The sequence below is a fragment of the Etheostoma cragini genome, chromosome 22 (genome assembly GCF_013103735.1).
Source record: "Etheostoma cragini isolate CJK2018 chromosome 22, CSU_Ecrag_1.0, whole genome shotgun sequence".
NCBI lineage: Eukaryota > Metazoa > Chordata > Actinopteri > Perciformes > Percidae > Etheostoma > Etheostoma cragini.
The window spans coordinates 18,336,705-18,355,946 of NC_048428.1; the positions used below are offsets into that span (position 1 = coordinate 18,336,705).

Sequence of the window (19,242 nt, forward strand, 5' to 3'; positions counted from 1 at the left end):
ATGGATGGCATGCATCTCAGCTGCCACATGGGGAGCTTAATCACTCCTTCACTCCGCTATCAGACGTGCAGAAAAACTGCAGTTAAGCAGAGAATACCTCCGAGACTTTCGCAGACAGCACAGCTCTCTGACAATGAGCTGCACCTGACGTCAGTCCACATCCCTGTTACCATATCACCTGTCATCATTAAATTACACGGGGCAGACAGACATATCCATATTAATGAGAGGTCCGGTGCCCTAGATTTAGCAGTGCTAAACATTAGCGCTCTCACTTTAGCGACAGTGCCCACTTCTAGAAGGTGTTGCTTGACATCAACATTAATTATTTGACATGTGTTGAAGACTTAAACCTCTGCAGAGTAGAAATTACATAAGAAACTTCAGACCTAGTTTGTTTAAATCTATCTTCTCCACAATTATAACATAGACGAAACAAAAGACTAATTCCTATTAAATTGCGTTACTCCATTAAACTATGATTGTGACTGTAAAAGTCAATGTGGATATACAAAACAGCTGAAGAGATAACGGCTCAGTTAAGTCCAGTTTAAAAAATATATATATATATATAGTTCACCTTAAAACATCAGATTAATTTTAGTTTATAATTCCCACTCCAAGGATAAAACATAGCCTTACATGTTAAATATGGACCTTCATAATTAAGCCACCGCTGATTTCCTTTAAGATTTGGTTTTAACTGCCAGCTGCCAACAAGACATCACCATAAAGGAGAATAATGTTTCAAAATGAAAGTCAATGCCAATTCCACTGGTTGCCATTCCCATAGTTAATATAATATATAATAGTAATATATTATCCTAAATATAGGCTGCAAAATTGTTGTTAAAAACCTACATATTGCAACAATTAGACTAATGGTGGAGAGTGTGTCTGTAGGTGTCAATGAATGCATTTATGTGAAGTGGGGAGGGGGCAATTGCTTTTAACTGTAAACCACTTTGTGCTACATTTTAAAACTGTGAAAAGTGCTCTATAAATAAAGTTTGATTGATTAATTAATAATGGCTATTATTGCTAAAACATCATAAATAGGGCGTTAATCCTAATTAGCATTTTCCACCACAGCTTTCATCATAAACTGAAGCCAAACTATTCATATAAAATGTCTGTTTTTCAGACCCATGTCTTGTATCTTCATCTTCAACATCACGTGAGTTTCACAGAACTACCAATTTTCAAAGATAAAACTGAATACACTGAATACTGTGTGGTATATTCTCCATTACAAATGAGGTCAGGTGCTTGTTTAGTCATGTAAATGAAAGTAGTCGATCAAAGATGGGTAAAAGAAGTGGATGAAACAAATGAAAAGATGAAACAAACAGGGCTGCCCCCTGACTCAGTGAGGAGAAACCAGAGTGGGCGTTAAAACACACAGGTGATGAAAGATAGTCTTCCAAATATAAACCTATATTTCTAATTTAATGCCAGTTGATTGGACATATGGAGTTGCATCATGTCTTCAGAGCTGAATACTTGCGTGTGTTTCTGTGTGTTACACGTTGAATCGTATCCAGAGAAAACACTCCTATTGTTACTGTGGGCTTATAAAATACTGTGGCTGAGGTCTCTACTTTCTGGCACTGTCTATTTAAGTCTAAACAAGGAATAACATTTTAAACCTGGATTGACAAAAGGACGGACAAAAAAAATCAGTGTGTCTGGTTTAGATGGACTCTGGGTAAGCTGTCAAATGGTTTGTTATTTAGGAATGATTCAAGCCACTCGACCACAAATGCTTAAATGTTTAATGTAGTGCTACAGAGACAGTTTGACAAGTTCTTCCATCTCTGCAGAGAAAACTCGTAATTCGCCAACGCAATTTGGTCCTGAAAAAAGCCCTTCATGCCCAGTTACTTCTTCCATTTCCTAGTAATAAGCCCCTTGCTTTTTTAAATATTTGCAGAGATGCATGAGATACATGTTTGAGAAGATGTACATCAGTTCCGAACCCCTTCACAGCATCCTGATGCAGAATTTAAAATGTGTCTGTGCCATGGCACTCCGAGATTCTATAGCCGTTTTTGCATATTAAATCCAATCAATGTTTATGGAATCAGGTCCCAAGATAATGTGGAGTTTCCGCTCACACATGTAGCACACGGTGTTCTAAGAAGTCATTAAAGTTATCCCGAAAGCAATGTTTCACAAAAGAGATAAACAGCTTTTGGCCAAATGCAAACATCAGCTGTTATAGTTACTCTCTAGTTATTGTCTGTCACAACTAGCATTATTACCAATGGTAGTGACAAAGCAGTAGTAAAACTAGCGTTTACAATCTGTAAAAAAACATTTTAAGCTAAAACTTAAATGGAAATATGCTGTAGGCACAAAATAATGCAGTTAAATTTAGCATTTTATTTTATTTTTGGATAATGAAAGATCAGACATATCTTTAAGATGCTTTTAAAGGTTGCACTTCTCAGTGGCCTTCATTTATCAGGATCCTTGGGTGAAACGAGGGAGCTCACAAATGAAATGCACATCTAAATCAGGTTTTTATTTCCAATTAGAGAACAAAAGTCGCTCCATTCTCGCTATCTTTGAAGCTCTCTGGGAGCAGAATTAAACCGCCATACATGAAAGCTTGCTCATCTCTGCCCACATCCGCTAACATAAAGGAGCACACTACAGAGGCAGAGCCAAAAGCTTGCAGACCCCAATGAGGGGCTAACAAAGTAAAGGATGCAATTTGTATGTATTCTGTTCATAATGAGCGACCTGCTGTCAGTGCTGGGCAGAAAAAGGCTCTTCTCAGCAGAGCTGAAGGATGGAAAATTACAGTTTAGAAAGGGACAGTAACCATGGTGAATGACCGCCTCACTGCCAGCTTTCCTGTCTCTTGATAAAAAAAAAAGCCATGTGCATCTACTTCATGGCACACACACATGCATACACAAACAGCCCCACACAGCCACTTGCTAAACTGTCAGGCAGTGATTTCAGCCTCAGGATTAGCCACCAGATTTAGACTGCTGGCTGCAGATCTTTGCAAGGGAAATTTTGAAAATGCAAATGCAAACCATGGAGAAGAATGGATGGCAAAGTAGCAAAGCTGAGTGAACACCAGAATTGAATTATCCTGACAGATCAAAACCCCATGATACAAAACTAACAATCTACAGTCTACTAATACAGTGCAAAATAGGAACTGTGTTATGAGAAAAAAGTTATTTGTGTTCCTATATGCAGTTTGTTGTCTGATTAGTCCACATCTTAGATTGTACTTGATATCTGAGCAAAGTAATTGAAGGGTCCTCTGCAAAGGTCAGGAGGAAGGAAAGCGATGAAAAGGGAAAGAAACACAAGCTGGAGAGGTGAAAACTATCTACTGGGTTAGCATAACACTGCTGCTGTTGATGCAAACCACTGAGCTTGGATTACAGAAATATGGACACTCTGTTCAAGCACTGCTGTACCTGATAAAGGAAAGGAAGTACATTAACTCAAGTGCTGTACTAAGACACACATTTGAGGTACTTGTACTTTAGTCTTTTTCTTTTATGCCACTTTCTACCTTTACTCCACAACATTTCAGAGAGAAACATTGTACTTTTTACTCCACTACGTTCACCTGGAGCTTTAGTTACTAGTTATTTTCAAATTAAGATTTTGGCAGACAAAACATATGTAGTTTATAAAATACAATGTTGTATTATGAATTAAACTACCCAACAATAGAACGACGTACAAGTACAGATGAAATGATTAGCTGATTAAACATAGAACTGTTCTAATCGTTTCTTAATTGTGAGGATTTTGACTTTTAATTTTTATACTAGGGTGAGTGGGCTGTTCATGGGCTGAGGAACTGTTTTTAATCAGCTTATGCAATGTTCGTGCAATGATTTCGGTTGATATTCCCTTTTAATTACTCCATCCTAGACCTAAATGTTTTAACAATCCAAAGCAGTGGTTCAAATTCAAAATTTAGGCAAGCTCATTTTACCATGGTTAGAAGAAATGTGTCTCTATTCAGCTGTCACAATAGTTGTCCTTTGAACCAAAAATAACAACCTGCTGGTGCTGCTGGAAAATAAGTTTTTAGGATTCATCCCCTGGGCACCATAAATACAGAATCTGTTCTAAATGTCATGTCGAGGGTTTTTGAGACATTTCACTCAAAACCGAAAATTCTAACCTCATGGCGACTAAAGGACAACTCAGGGAATCTGGGGACCATGATTGTCTGGACAACACATCATGGCAATAGCTTTCTGACTGATGGTAAGATCCTAGGCCTGAGGGGCGGGACCTAGAGTCACGACAACAGTGTGACTAAAAATGCAAGGTTTCATTCTTCAAAAAAAACTCTTCAAAAGACCTTCACCACCATAGCTGTGACACTTTACCAGCATTCTTCTTATCAACCTTCCCCAAGTTTAGCACGTCTCCAGGTTTGTACTGCTATCTATCATAGCAGGAACATAAATTACATGGTCAGAAAGTCAAATGGCAAAGAAAACCAGATCCGCCACCGTGTTGTACCCCACATACACTTTTCCTCCTCTGAGGTTGACCTCCATTACATGTTTGTCTGGAGGTTGACATTTAAAAATGGCTACAACAGGTAATGAAATATGAAAGACGGAGTAGTAGGGAGCTGGAGGCTTTTTTAGATGTAAGAAAGCAGCAGCAAGGTCCCTTTGAACTTTCACAAATTCATACCTGCATGTAGCCTTTCCTGTACTGTATGTCAGCAGGTGCAAACAAGCAGTCTCATAAAGTCAAATGGAGTGATGACTTTGTTCAAAATCAGGCCATTATGCATTCAGTCACCGATTTAACATAGTTACATACAATATAAGTGCATTAAAAACCTCAAAAAATGTATCTTTCCACCATTTTAGCATGGTCTTCCCCCGAATTCAACCAACAGAAATCAGCTACAGGATTTGGGCCTGTGCTACAACCTACTACAGTAGGCGTTTAAACTAATACACTGCGACAGCCGCTGTAAACAGAAATCCCTGGTCTGCTGCTCTCAGCAGGGTGTCCACGTCATGCAAGCTAACATCCATTCCCAACACATCTATGTTGTTGGCCTGCGACCGAATCCCCCAGGTGGCCTATAAGTAAACTCTTAGACTACCCAGGCTGGCTTAAACTGTAACATAATCCCTCGGCAAATTTGGTCACCGCTGCATATACCAGGCGAAACATGCTGTCTGATGTACAACCAGACCTAATCTGCACCTAAATGCTCTTCTGCACAGTGCAACCACAGGTCTACTTAAGGTCTCAAACAAATATATGGGCTGTGGCAAACATATGGTGGCTTTTCTATTCAAATATAATAAGTGTTCCTACCTCCAGTACAAGCCACAACTGGTCTCCGCATTTCACATCTTTCTTGTAGTACATCCCGTAGAATTTGACAACATTGGTGTGGTCAGAAAGAGCTTTGAGGATGTTGTACTCTGCTTCAATCTCCTCATCGATATCCTTAAAAAGAAGCACAAAGATCAGTTAAAAACATGTTTTTCCCCAACAAACTGCTGTTTTGTTGCCATTTCGTGCTTTATGCCAAAAGATATCAAAAGAACAAGAAAGGCAAAAGCTCTAATGTTGGTATCAGCTTTCTAGTTAATAATAAGTTTTAGTTTACCGCTTGCTGAGAGTTAGACTCTGTTTCTGTATGTTGCAGCCATACTATGCCATTCATTTAAACATACAAATTGCAACGTAATTCCTAACTCTTTTAAAACCACTCCCAACAAGTTTTAAATGTCTGAGACAACCAAAATGATTTTTTTCTTTGCAAATATTTTGTGTAAAATATGGTTTTATTGACTTGTATTCTGTAGATAATCATTTCTAAATAATGAGAAAGAGTAATAAATTCACAAAAGACTAATGGGACTTTTATTAGCATGAAGGCTGGATTTAATAGAATACGGCTGCTTATTAGAGCTGTTATGTAAGCCATACAATTCACTGTACCTTCAAAATAAACAGAGGAGTTAGAATAGAAAGTATGATAAGCCTCCGTTAATGATCTTTTCTCTAAAAATAGTGATCTTTCTTTATAGTACTACCTCTTACCCAGTAATGTTCTGTAATTGGTCAATTTTCTCACTGTAGAACAAACATCTTTGCATTTGGATGTAACAGACACGCACTGCCAGAAGTGACATCATGTATCTCTGCTGTCTGTCAAAATGTTATTGCTTTAAGCCAGATACTCTTCAAACACTTCTGCATAGGTGCCAAAAGGGTTTTGGCTCAATGCTAAAAACCCGCACAGGCAAAAGAGGCCAAAAATTACCAAGGCAAAGCCATGATACATCCAAAAAGGATCACCAATTTGCTAAGATAATGGTTGTAAAAGGGCTGCATCCTTTGTGGAAGGATAGCCCTTAGTTCTAGCCCTTTCATTGTTAACAGCTGGTATGTTTTTTATAATTTTATTTGATACTAATTAAAGTAAACATGGGCTAAGGGTACAATATAAAAGCCAAAAATGTAATGGAACACAAACTCTCATGAGACCATCATGGTTGTTGTGGGAGTTGGGGCCAAGTAAGGAAAAATAGAAAGTATACAACTCACAAACACTAACCTAAATCTGACAGTACATCATACGTTCTGGAAATGACAGACACATTTTACAAAAAATGTCTGTTTATAAAATGATTGTGCATTTACTTTTTATTTCTGGATAAAATAAAAAGACAAAATAAAATGAAGTTGAAGATATATAATGTAAGTGAAAGGAAATATACTAACTCAACGACAGAAAGCCAACCATAGTTAACAAACAACGAGAAGAAATAGAAGGCCCAGATCCAATCTGTGTAGATGTCTGAATCTCTAATATACAGATGCTATAAATGTGACAGACATAGGGCTACAAGATAGTGACTTGTCAGCCCTCCATCCACCAAAGACGTGAACACACCACGAGTTTATAGCTGCTTTCACAAGCACTAACAACAAAACGTGCAATCGCATGGAGCGAAGACAATAAAACGATATTGAAAATTGAAATCCATACTACGCTAATAGAATTGGTATAATAGAAGTCATTTAAACAAATCTATTCATGTTCCAGATCAGAAAGTCAACTTACATGGATTGGATCAAGGATCTTTACAGCTGCTTTACTTCCATCAAGTTTGTTGAGCACCTTGTAGACTTTTCCGTAGGTCCCTTTCCCAATTGTCTCGATGATGTCCCAGACGTCAGTTGGATCTGGAAAGTTGTCAAACACAATCGATTTCCCTGGTTGTGGAAACATCTTTAGGAGAGATCTCCTATAAAAGAAACGCAATGGGTCACTGTTAGAAAACAGAAAGGTGGCAGCTGGTGGAGAACCTGCAGTATGCACAGGCTGACGTGCTTATTAATCCATACGAGAACAGATAAAGGAGATACAAAGCCCAGTTTTCACAAGAACACAGAAAATTATGACCTGATATCCAATTTGGTTATCACACGTAAATGTGTGATTTTTTTCTATTCAGGAAACACACATATTTCCAATTCTTTAACTTCTCAATACAATACTGCATATTTGCATTTCTATGTAAATGTCATGTTGGTTACACTGTACAGTGTAACCAGATAAGTCGCTTGTCCAGTTTTTTTAAAGTGCAGTCATGCTGGTTTGTTTGGGAATTAAAGTGGAACACATATGTGTTTAACTAGTGGATAATCCACTGGCTGCTGGATAGTTACGGATTAATTTTGGGGGTTTCCATTGAGCTGCATGATGCTTTAGTGTTTTAGAAAACTAACATAAATCATAGTAAATAGCCATAATTTTTAGCCGGTAAAGCTGTAAAACTATTTACCTCCATCAAACACACACACGTAGAGGCAGTAAACATGTGTTTGCCTTGCTTTACACTTTCCAGCCATGTAGCTGTGTCAGTATCAGGTAAACTCCTAAGGCTGGTTTGAGCTCAAAGTTAACAAAGTATAATAGTGCACAGCATTCTTTTGTCTTTATCTGAAAGGACTCGTGTGTGTCTCAGAAGACTGGGTATGTAGTTATACTGACTGACATTGTATTTACTGTAACTAGGGTGCTGAAGGACATGCCTTTTTGGGGGACAGGACATGGGTCAGTCCTGTTCTCAAAAAAGCCATGTCATTCAGCACCTATTGAGGTGTTTTGTTATTGGGATATTTAAAAGGCAGAATAAACATGGATACATCGTAACATTCAGTAAACAGCAGCCAACTCTTATTTGAAAAGTTGACATTTTTTAAACTTTAAAAAGCTGGGTTGTAAAGGTGCCGATTTGGGATTGTAAATTGTTACATAAAACAGTATGATGATATTGAGAATTTTGCAATTCGTGCAACTTGTGTCTGTTTGGCTCTGTGCTAAACTCTGTGTCTCCATGTTTTTTGTGGATTTGGACAATTCTTGTAACACTTATCACACTAGGTTAGATATCACAACCTAATACTATAAATACAAATCCAATAAGAGAAAAAACAGGACTGTATCTTTGCATAGAAATGTGCAAAGGAAAGTTAATCAGAGCCAATAAAATTATCATGTAAAGGAAAGCACTGCTAAACCCTACACAAACGTAAACACTGTTCATAAACCCTTTGAGATAAGAGTGCCTCTAGCTGCACTCACAGTGTTGCATTGAAAACTGAATCTAAACAAAACTAAAATCTTAATAAAAGCAGAGAAAATTTGAAACAAACTTACATAGTTTTCTAAATAAGACTTGAAACATTTTGGAAAAAATAGTTAATCCATTTCTGTGCAAAAGGTTAGCAAAGGAGCAGTGGTGGGCCAGCCTGGCCTGGCTGTGAGAGTAAACCACAGAGGAGGAGCTAACGCGAGCTAATCTCACTAGCAATTCCCCTGCTCCAGTGCTGCAATTGGAAACCATCTTTTAGTGGTAGAAGATACGATGGGATTAGCAGGAATTAGCCTGTTGCAGCGTGAGCCTTTCCCCATATAGACGCCCATTCATTCAGAAAGGAAAGCTGGTTAGAGGGCCTGAGCGTAGGTTGCTACAAACAACCCCCTCTCCTTTTGTTAACCGTGACCAATTTTTTTACATTCAAGAAAGATTGCCTCCGAGGGTGCTTTCACATTCCAGTAGTTATTTTAATAATAATTTAATAATAATGTATACTTTATTAATCCCACAAAGGGAAATTAAAATGTACACTCTGTTGTTATTACACACATGCCTGAATAACACACAGATGCTCAGTATGGAGAGATGTCAGAGTGAGGGGCAGCCCATGGAAAGGCACCCCGAGCTGTTGGGGGTTTGGTGCCTTGCTCAAGAGCACTGTGGCAGTGCCCAGGAGGTGAACTGACACCTCTCCAGCTACCAGTCCAGTCCGTATGTGGACATGAACCAGCGACCCTCCGGTTCCCAACCCAACTACCTACGGACTGAGCTACTGCCACCCCCAGTTTTATTTGACCTATATGATTATTATGATGATATAAATCACTTTGATTAAATTAACCAAAACTCACTCTAGAGCAGAAAAAAAAAAAAAAACTGGCGCACATATAATATTTTGCAGAGATATTATCAGTCATTACCTATGCAGCAATTAGACTCCTGTACATGTGCATCCATGTGTAGGTAATTGTACTCATGTTAGCCTAATGTACAGTGCATATGTAACCTGCAGACACTGTCAATAATCCATCCCTGCCTCTATATGTGACAACATGCTGTGACACATGAGACAGGAGGGCGAAACCTAAGCACTCACACTGGACACCTCCAACAGGAGCACAGGCTGCAAGGAAATGACCTCTTAGAGGAGACAGTGTGTATATTTGTATGGGGTTATCTAACCTTGTCCGCCCTGGAGCACTGGCTGGTTGTCACTTTTAGTTAGTTGTTAAAGAATCTGGCATTAACACAGTCTGTGAACAGGTGCACAAATAATGAACTGCACATGTATGGCTGAGCCTGTATTTACTGTATAAACAGATGCACTACTGTGGTTTTAAAAGAATGAATACAGCTTCTAGGAATATAAAAAAAGGTCACATTGCTTCCACTGAAAATCAAAGATAAGACCTGATCTGAGCGATGTCTAAGTGGAGGTTTGGCCACTTGAAGCTCTTCGAGGAAACAGAAGGTCCATTTGGCATGAGTGGACACCGGCATGGACTAATCTGTGACGCTGATGAGTGGGTTACAGGTTTGGCTTAACCTTAGCACAAGTAGACTGTTGGTCTACAAGCCAAGATAATCTGGCTAGCTGGACACATCAAAGTGAAAAATACTTTAACTTACGAGTGCATGAGTTTTGTAAAAGACACAGTGGCACGCAAGTACTAATGGAAGCGTACAAGTGAAGATCCTAATGCTACATCAAGCAGAAAAATCAAATGTTGATTGTTTGGTTCTTGCTTTAAACTTGCAGTACATACTTTAATTACATAAAAACAGTAAGTACAGTATTTCTACTAGCATTCATCATTAGAGGTCATTCTGTTCTGGATTCAGGTCTAGGAAATCAGGTCTCGTACATGCAGTAGTAGATGTAAGTAGTCTACTTCAAGGAGTCCACTTCTGCTGAGCAACTAATAGTAACAACTAAACATACAAGCCATGCTGCTTTGTACAGATTTCCATTTTGGCAGATAATTGCAATGATCAATAACTACTTCAATATTTATATTACTGACCTTTGTTCGCTTTGTTCCCTCTCACCATCATCCATCAGAGACACATTGATGGTAAGGGTAAACATAGATTTAGACACATACAAACATGCACAGGTAAACACACATACGTACACGCACAGCTGCAATGTGCTAAGCCACTCCCAAAGGTTGCAAATAAGGAAACCAAATGAAGGAGCCATGCTTGCATTCGGATTAACTAGAGAAGCAAGTAAAACATGCTCACATTTTAGGCCAGCCAAACTAAAAATGTCTGTATTTGTTTTAGATGTTAGCATTAGGCCTACCATATTTAGGGAAGTAAAAAATGTCAAAAGCCCTCATCATACTTACACTGTGCATTTTACATGCTTGAGTATCAGTTGTGGATGATGGCGTTAGCAAGCAGAGGCAGGGTGTAGTTCCTGTGTGCCTCAACCTCCTCTGCTATAATATATTATACATAATAATGAACACAATATTGAAGAGAATGCCAAAGTTAGGGTCAAGGAATACGATAATTAGATTTAGCGTGAGGAAGTCCAGTAGGCTTGCAGCCGATGCTTCTAATAGTGTCATAAATTAGCCCGTAGAAGACAAGCTACAAAACAGGAGAGAGCATGGACGGCAGCAAGGAGCGAGTCAGGTGCAACAGGCCATGACTGGGCTAGAGTGCTCTTAGCATCGTTTAGCGGTGTCCCATTACATGACGGTCGGGCACTGTTGGGGGAGAGAGCCAGAGCTGGACTCAACTGGACTGGACTGGACTGAGAGTTCAGTAGTGCGAATAATCTTTTTTTTTTGTACAGATATCTGTGAATAAACATGGCAATCGAACAACAATACTGGTATCTGATAACAGGATTAAAATGTAATATTTCAACATCTGTTTAGTTAACCCTAGACATAAGAAAAGTTCGCAAGCAGAACTATCTAAACCACTAGCTAGCTAGCACTAACTTTCTACTCCTGTTTAGCTTGAAATATTAGCAAGCAGAACCCTGTAAACAACTTTCTACTCCTGTTTAGCTTGCTTACACACGAAAGAAGACATGTTAGCAAGCAGAGCTCTCTAATCCACTAGCTAGCACAAATTTTTACTTCTGTTTAGCTTGCTAACACACACACTATTATTAAACTAAACCGCTGTTTCCACACCTGTTAAGCCACATTGAATCTATTCGCAAACTAAACTTCTATTTTTACACCTGGCTAGCGCGAAGAAAGCTAAACGCTAGCTAAACCACTAGCAAGATTTTTCACAGCAGCTAAACTGCTAATATATCACCTGTCTATCTTGGTCACAGCTAGCGTGTTCACATTTTTAGAAGTGTACTAAACATTTGCAAATGAATTATCACATTGTTAAAATTTATAATTACACATTTTTGCTGGTGATTTGGCTCCTAGAAATTAAGATTTATTTTCCAAATGAGAGAACTTTGTAACGCGGCAGAATAGATGGTTTATTAAATGCTAATCTCAGTCCCTTTAATCATCATAAAAGGAAGGATCCAGCTTTATTGGCCAAGTGTGTGTGCACATAGGTTTACGGTAGAATAGATAGACAATACTTAATTCATTCGACAAATGGGAAATGCTCTCGTTACAAGGATCTGGACTGTTTTTTGCATTGCTCTGTATGCACAGAAAGACAACAGCTAGAACCAGGACAACAACTGAACAAAGAAAGGGAAAAGACACAGGACTATTACGTACACAAGTATGTGGAAAAAGGTGTATAAATAATGATAAATAAAACGTCTATTTACAAGTTAAGTGTTTCTGTTTGTTGTAAATAATACATTCAAAAATATTCCAAGTAAATAAATATTAAATACATTGTGTTTTCATTAATAATACCTTTCAAGAATGTAAATAACACTTTACAACTTTACCCACTTACAACTTGTAACAAAGCTCATCATATAGTGGAAAAGTGAGATTTCATGCAGCTATGACTGCAACCCTGCAAATTATTGATTCTGCTCAAATTGTCGGAAACTAATTGCTCAAGCAGCAAAGCTATTCATGTATCATACAGACTAACAGATGGCACAGTGATTGTTTTCCCCAAAACACTCAGAGAGGCATGTGTCCTTCAGAAAGAAAACATCTTGTTATCCAACAAAGCAGTAAAAACTATTAGATAGTGTGTTCACCCAACTAGGTCAACAATTTGTATTCCCAATCTAGCCATATGTACTGTACATCTACATTGAAATAAAGCCTAGGGTACTTGATGGTATCCTTAGGAACAGTTAATGAAAAGCTGGTTTGTAATTTTCCATTGTTTTGGCTTTTATTACTACTACAATAAAGGGTCCAGCATAAGACACAGTTGAAATATTGATGAAGGCTGCTCATAATAACATATATGGCTGCTCCTGCTGTGCTTTTTTGCCTTTGACCTCTGGACTGTGACTGGGGGGCAAACAGGCAGTTATTGTATTTATTTATTTGTTTGATCTCTAATTTTTTTAGAAATGAGTTTGTTGTCAACTACAGACAATGGCCTCAGAATTTTCAGATTTATGAATATAAGTTTGACAAATAATAGTCATGCTTAAGGAAAACTTCTTTCTCAACTGATACTCATACTGTAATGATTCAGATATCTTAACATGTCACTGGGACAAAAGACTTCTTTGATGTTTAGTTGTCTCTGAAAAGAAGAAGAAAGAGGAAATTGAGAAGAAGTATAGATGACACCCTACAAAAAGGAGAGGATGTATTTTTTTCCTTTTTTTATAAGAGTAACTGCAATAGGTCCAGTGCTTTGACCCTGCCATAACGCCTCATCAATCAGTCGGCTTTAGGGCCCCTGGTTCTAGCCAATTATATTTCTTGGGGCTAGTAATGTCTCTGTCCATTACAAACACCCTGCAAATCTATGCGCTTTCTTCAACTCCGCCTCCTACCAATGACCCCTCCTCCTCGCTCTCCGTCTGGGAGGGACCCTGCGTGATCAACGTACCGACTTAAGTGTGCCTCCCTCTGGCACAATCTCCAGGCTTGGGTGACAACAGCAAACCAACCTCATTTCCTGCTCCGCTGCTTTACATATGGCTCCTGAAAGCTGAACCAAGACCAAAGCTGGGGATGCATTGATGGCCATAATAGTCGTATGATTAGAATGGGCAAAGGTCCAGCTCAGTGTGCAGACTAGACTCACCTACCTGCCCCCTGCCTTACTATTTAACCAGTATGAGAACAGAAATATACAAATGATTGAAGATGTACTGTAAAAATAAATTATAATTTTCAAAACTATTTCTTTTAGTCCCCTATTTGACATGTTTCATGGTAAGAAGCCATACCTTTTGCAAAAATCTGTAAAATGATTGTGATGTTATCAGAGGTGTGAAGAGATCAAACTTGACGAGATTTCTTGCCAAGGTAAAAAGTGTCATGCGATATCAGTACACAAGTGTAGAGCAGCAGCCTTGAAATTAGCATAGAAAATCCCCAGGCCATTTTCCAAAGATAACTCTGAGTTTACTTTTGCCGAGTGATAGCAGAAGAAAAAAAAAAGCTGCCTGTAAAACCCATTGTTAGAACATTAGAGAGTACCACCCAGGGGCGATTCTTGGACCGGACCTTTAGGGGGACTCAGCCCCTAATTAGAATGTGACGCGGAAACAGTGCCTTGCAAAAGTGTTAACCCCCCCCCCATGCTAAATCAGTAATTTCATTAGCCAACAATCTCTAAGCAAGCTACTGAACAATCGCAACATCAGCCCAAAATCCCTGATGTTGCGGGAGCTTTTGTAAAAAATTGCGATAAAAGTTGCAATTTTTTTTGTATGTTTGTTGCAATGAAGTTGCGGGAGTGAGAGAAAATTGCCAAAAAAGTTGCTATTTTTTTTATAGTTCTTTATAAATAAAAAGTAAACTTGTTTTGGGGAGAACGAAATTACTCTGGGCTGAGTTTTCCTAGTACCAAAAAAGCTCAGGATGCTGCAAATGTTGGTATAATAAGATAATGGCTGGTGGATTTATGACAAAAATGAAAATTAATTGAATGAATACAATTTTAACATGTCTGTCAGTGGCTTGTTGATCTTTACATTGTAAGTTAATTTCCTAACCTGGCCTCATAGTACTTAATGGAAAAAATTGGGTTATGGTTTTCGAAATTAATGTTGCCCTCAGGATAAATTCACTGTATGATACCTCAACTTTCAGTCCTTTAACTTTCAAGCTAAAAATTGACTGCTTGACATCCGCATGTAGGCAAGTGAAAATGCAAGCATTCAGCTCATAGCATTGTTGACAACATAGGTGTACACTCAGTCTTGTTGCTTCCTGCACACATTTCAGTAAAGACGGTGTGTATATATTTAATCACCACTGAGTTGTATTGAAGTGGAAATGCATATTTATCAAAATGAAAATGTTATGCAACAGTAACACCGCAGCAAAAATAATACAAGTGTAATATCAGGGTTGTGCAAGAAATTCCTAATGAGTACACCATTTTACAAAGGTCTGCCACGTATGAAATATTAGACCAGAACCCAGTGCCGAATGTGGGATGTGTTACATAAGCAGTTAATAGGCTTAATTTCCTGTAGGTAACCTACATACTGCTTTGCTGCACTGTGAGCTTCTCACCCACTGATCAGCCGCTCGTCTCATCACCGTGAAGAATCATCCTCTTTGACTGACACAACATCTTATGAAACACATGATGGCTGCACGATCAAATAATCCTACTTTACAGAACTCCATGCCCTTCTACTTCGATGTACTTATTGTAGTCTTCTCATTTCATGCATGTTTAGACAGTGTCTGAATAATTAATATATATATAATTAATATTTTTTTAAATAAAAGTAACCAGTGACGTTGTGGGTATAAAATGTTATCTATTTAAATACAGTAGAAATACACAAACTTATGCAATCTGACTGGGAGCACACAAGCTGATTTTCATTCCTTTTGGTGGGGCTGCACTGCTTTTGTACTTTAAATAAATCCAAAAATCCAAATAATTGCTCAGATAAACATTCAAAGCTACTTGAAGACATTAAACACAACAACAAAGCCGGATACTTTAGAAAGGATATAATAAACAAAATGTCTTACCTGAAATTAAAGTAGTTGTTTTCAGACATGTTTTCAGACCTACTCCGCCGACAGATCATTTATGAAATGTGTTAGGATTCAGAACAGTGTAAGTGGTTGAGAACAATTATGTTGTTGAAAACTAAGTGGCACTAGAATGACAAGTCATTCAGTCTCTTCTAGCCCACTCACTGGACTCTGCCAGCATTGTTATTATGAATATGTCTGCACTGTGTCATAAACTAAGTTGAGTTTCTTTGCTTCTGAAAGAAATAATCAACACCCTCTATCAACACAACTAAACCTGGGTCATATAATTGTGTTAGACAGTGCAGAACCACAGTTGGATCAATTCCTGTACAAAATGCTAAAGCGCTAAATTCAAGAATCAATGTTCTTGGTAGTGCTGTCAAACGATTAAAATGTTTAATGCAATTAATCACATTTTATCTATTTCAAATGTTCCTTGATTTCTTTTCTCTTGATTATTTTTTCTCATTTAAATGCTCTCATCAACATAGAAAAGTGGATTGGCTTGCTTTGTGCAAATGTTTTTTATGGAAAACAACATTGACATACTGTAGTGTTAAATTTCCCATTCTCACTTGGAGCAAATATTCTCTCACACAGTGTAACACTGTCCATCAATAAAAGGGTGAAAAAAAGACTTTGACGAGGGGGGGGGAGAATTCACATCAGCTGTGTGCTCGGCCATCAAGTGGTATTTCAGACTAGACATGCTGCGATGATAGCTCAGTTCACAATGACAAAGACAGATTGTCAATGGAACCATTTGGCAACTTTTAAAAAGTAAACTTTCTATTCAAAATCTTTTTGGCATCAATTTCGGCGTCTCACGCTCGCCATCTACTCGTAACGTAACAATACTACTCTTTGGCCGGCTCGCAAGCCCAAACAGGTGTGTGCGGCGTGCATGTTGTTTTGTTTCTGGTTTAGCTAGCTCTAGATTCAGCTTTCTGTCCGTAGAGTCAGAACTAAACAGGGTGAAGCAGCGTTCAGTTTCTATGCTCCTCACATCTGGAACAAACTCCCAGAAAACTGCAGATCCGCTGCTACTCTCAGTTCTTTTAAATCACGGCTGAAGACCTTTCTATAAATTATTTTAATTTCTTTAATGTTTAATTTCTTTTACTGCACTGTAACTTTTATTCTTGTGTTTTATCTGTTTTTATTTTTTTAACTGTTTTTTTTAACTGTTTTTGTGTAAAGCACTTTGAATTGCCCTGTTGCTGAAATGTGCTATACATATAAAGCTGCCTTGCCTTGCCTAGATCCGGTGTGGTGTTGTAGTTTTTCTAACGTTAATAGTTGTTGCAACAACATGTGAAAAAACTACAAAGTTTGCCTGGCCAAAAAGAACTTTAATCTCACGATAAAACAATGAACGCGTTTAACCGACAGCACTTATTCTTGGTTAAACTGACTTTGACTTCAAATTCACACGGCACAGAAAGAGAAAGTTAAATGTTCTTGAAATAAAACCTGATTAGCATGGCAGCACTTGCTGCAGTCCTTCAGGCCGCGTTGGGCTACTTTAAATAGGGGGAAATATTGCATGATGTGCAGTTTTGCAGCAGTGGTGACACACTGGGTTTGAAGGACAAGCAGCAGTTCATGAAGGTGGATTGATTGATCGGTTAACTGATAGGGGAATTGATTCAGTCTCTCCCTCTTTGTGTTTGTGCAAATTTGGTAATCAGTTTTAGCCTCAAATCGCTTCTGACTTCAGCGCTCCACCACGTGGACCCTGCTCTGTCCTGCACCACCATTACAAGGTTAATTCTAGACTGAATGACTTTACTGAGGTTCAATGTGTTTAGTTCCCCAATAATAATTATAAGTAATAATGATAAGAATAATAACAATTTTGAGGTCACAGAAAAGCAAACATGCATGTAAATTATGTGTAGGCTTTTCCGAAGGATGAGCAACAGTACATGGGCTGAATGTTGCCACTCAAAACTGTTGACTCAAACACCTTTACTTGTCCGTCCATGTTATATGCATGTGCTAAAACAATTCATACAAACAGTAGACCAATATGCCATTGTCCCTTCCTCCCCCTGTACTGATCACTTGAGAGCGCAGACTGGATTAATGGCACAGCATCGCACACAATCAGGCAAAATCAGAGTACACTTCAAGGAGATTTAAGGAGGGGTGCTCTGAGTTGATGCTTCTGTGATGCAGAACAGTGGACGGCTGGCTGGGTCTGCAGCACCCTGAGTTGACTCCGTCTGTGAAGGCTGATTGAATAAGGCTACTGATGAGGCTATTGTGGCTGTAGGTACGTGGTGTGAATGCCTGACAGGCCCATGGCTGTCATCAATGACTGCCTGCCATTGTGGCAATCCACTGGGCCGTGACTTTCCCTGCTGTGGTATACAGCATATCATGAGCCACTCAAATGAGTATTAGGATTGTGCAGTTGATAGAAGGCTCATTATATCATTGGCACAACCATATGCATGCATGAAAAATCTTTTGAAATTTCGTCAACCTTTTTATTTAGTTGACCAAAGCCTGCACGCTACAATGTTTATATCCGCACGTTGGAACGTTTTACATTTCTGCTGCTTTGGTGGAGGAGTTAAATCAAAGCCCATCATATGCATTCTCATCCTTTTTTCCTTTTTTTTTTCATTGGTGCAGAGGACAATGCAGTCCATAGCATTTCACCTTGTTTGCTGATTATTTAAACTATGTGGAAAAAATGCCTCGAGCTGAAATTGAAAAATAAATAAATAAATGTTTGCATAAATGTATTCAATTCGATGCCACGGTGAGGAACACAAGCTAATCTAACTGTGAAAAAATAGCAATAGCTATAATTATGAGTCTTGGTTTGCCTGTGATGTTAATGAATTTGTTGCAGGTTGTGTGATGCGAGCAGGCTGAATGACAGTGTTTTTATAGAAGCCTTTGATATATAAAAATGTCATTCTCATTTAGACTTACATATTTGCACATCTTAACCCAGTGCTTCTTTAAACTCTCTGCAGCCCGGCAGTTCATTTCACCTGTTCAAGGGATTGTTCTAAAAATGTGTATCACATGAACTAATTTGTTTCTATTGAGTCAATCCTGTTATATTTCAGTCATTTAGTTTCAGATTTTAATGATTGTATAAACAGCATGGACTCATTTTAACAGTTTAATCGGGACATGCTTCCATCGAATTAGCCAGTGGGAAGTTGGAGTCACTGACCAATCTGATTGGTGGAGTGCTAGCCCTTGATTAGAGAATAAGTGCACTTATGTTAAAACAATTACCGGAAATGACGAGCGGGATGAACGCCTTCGAACTGACCTTTGTCAATCAAAGAAATAGACAGATTCAACAACTGTATGGCCTATTTCTTTCTTACATTTTTTTCAGAAGCATATTTCGTGAACTATTGCGTATAATAAAAGATTGTATTCCGAACAAGCCGCCATTATGGTTGGCTTTGAAATCCCGGAGAACCCAGGTGACACGGTCGTCGTTTACGTTTTTTATATTTAGGGCG

General features: G+C 38.4%; 1 protein-coding gene and 1 long non-coding RNA gene across 13 annotated transcripts in view; one reads left to right on the top strand and one right to left on the bottom strand.

Moving 5' to 3' along the window:
• myo3a (myosin IIIA) overlaps positions 1-11,363 on the bottom strand; it is a 58,239-nt gene extending 46,876 nt beyond the window's left edge. For 4 of the 12 annotated variants that reach the window (XM_034861557.1, XM_034861554.1, XM_034861555.1 and 1 more), the window contains exons 1-3: positions 10,667-10,733; positions 7,100-7,283; positions 5,338-5,472 (exon numbers count right to left, since the gene is read on the bottom strand). In XM_034861557.1, the coding sequence (XP_034717448.1) occupies positions 5,338-5,472; positions 7,100-7,283; positions 10,667-10,731 (384 nt within the window). In that variant the 5' untranslated portion in view covers positions 10,732-10,733. Of the gene's footprint in view, positions 1-5,337; positions 5,473-7,099; positions 7,284-8,701; positions 8,885-10,666; positions 10,735-10,996 lie in introns of those variants that run through there. The other 8 variants (XM_034861562.1, XM_034861556.1, XM_034861563.1 and 5 more) reach the window with 5 other exon arrangements.
• Positions 328-19,017, top strand: LOC117937531. Its single transcript, XR_004655174.1, has 3 exons — positions 328-338; positions 10,867-10,874; positions 18,934-19,017. It is a non-coding gene; the product is annotated as an uncharacterized LOC117937531 (long non-coding RNA).
• Positions 19,018-19,242: the final 225 nt, after the last annotated feature.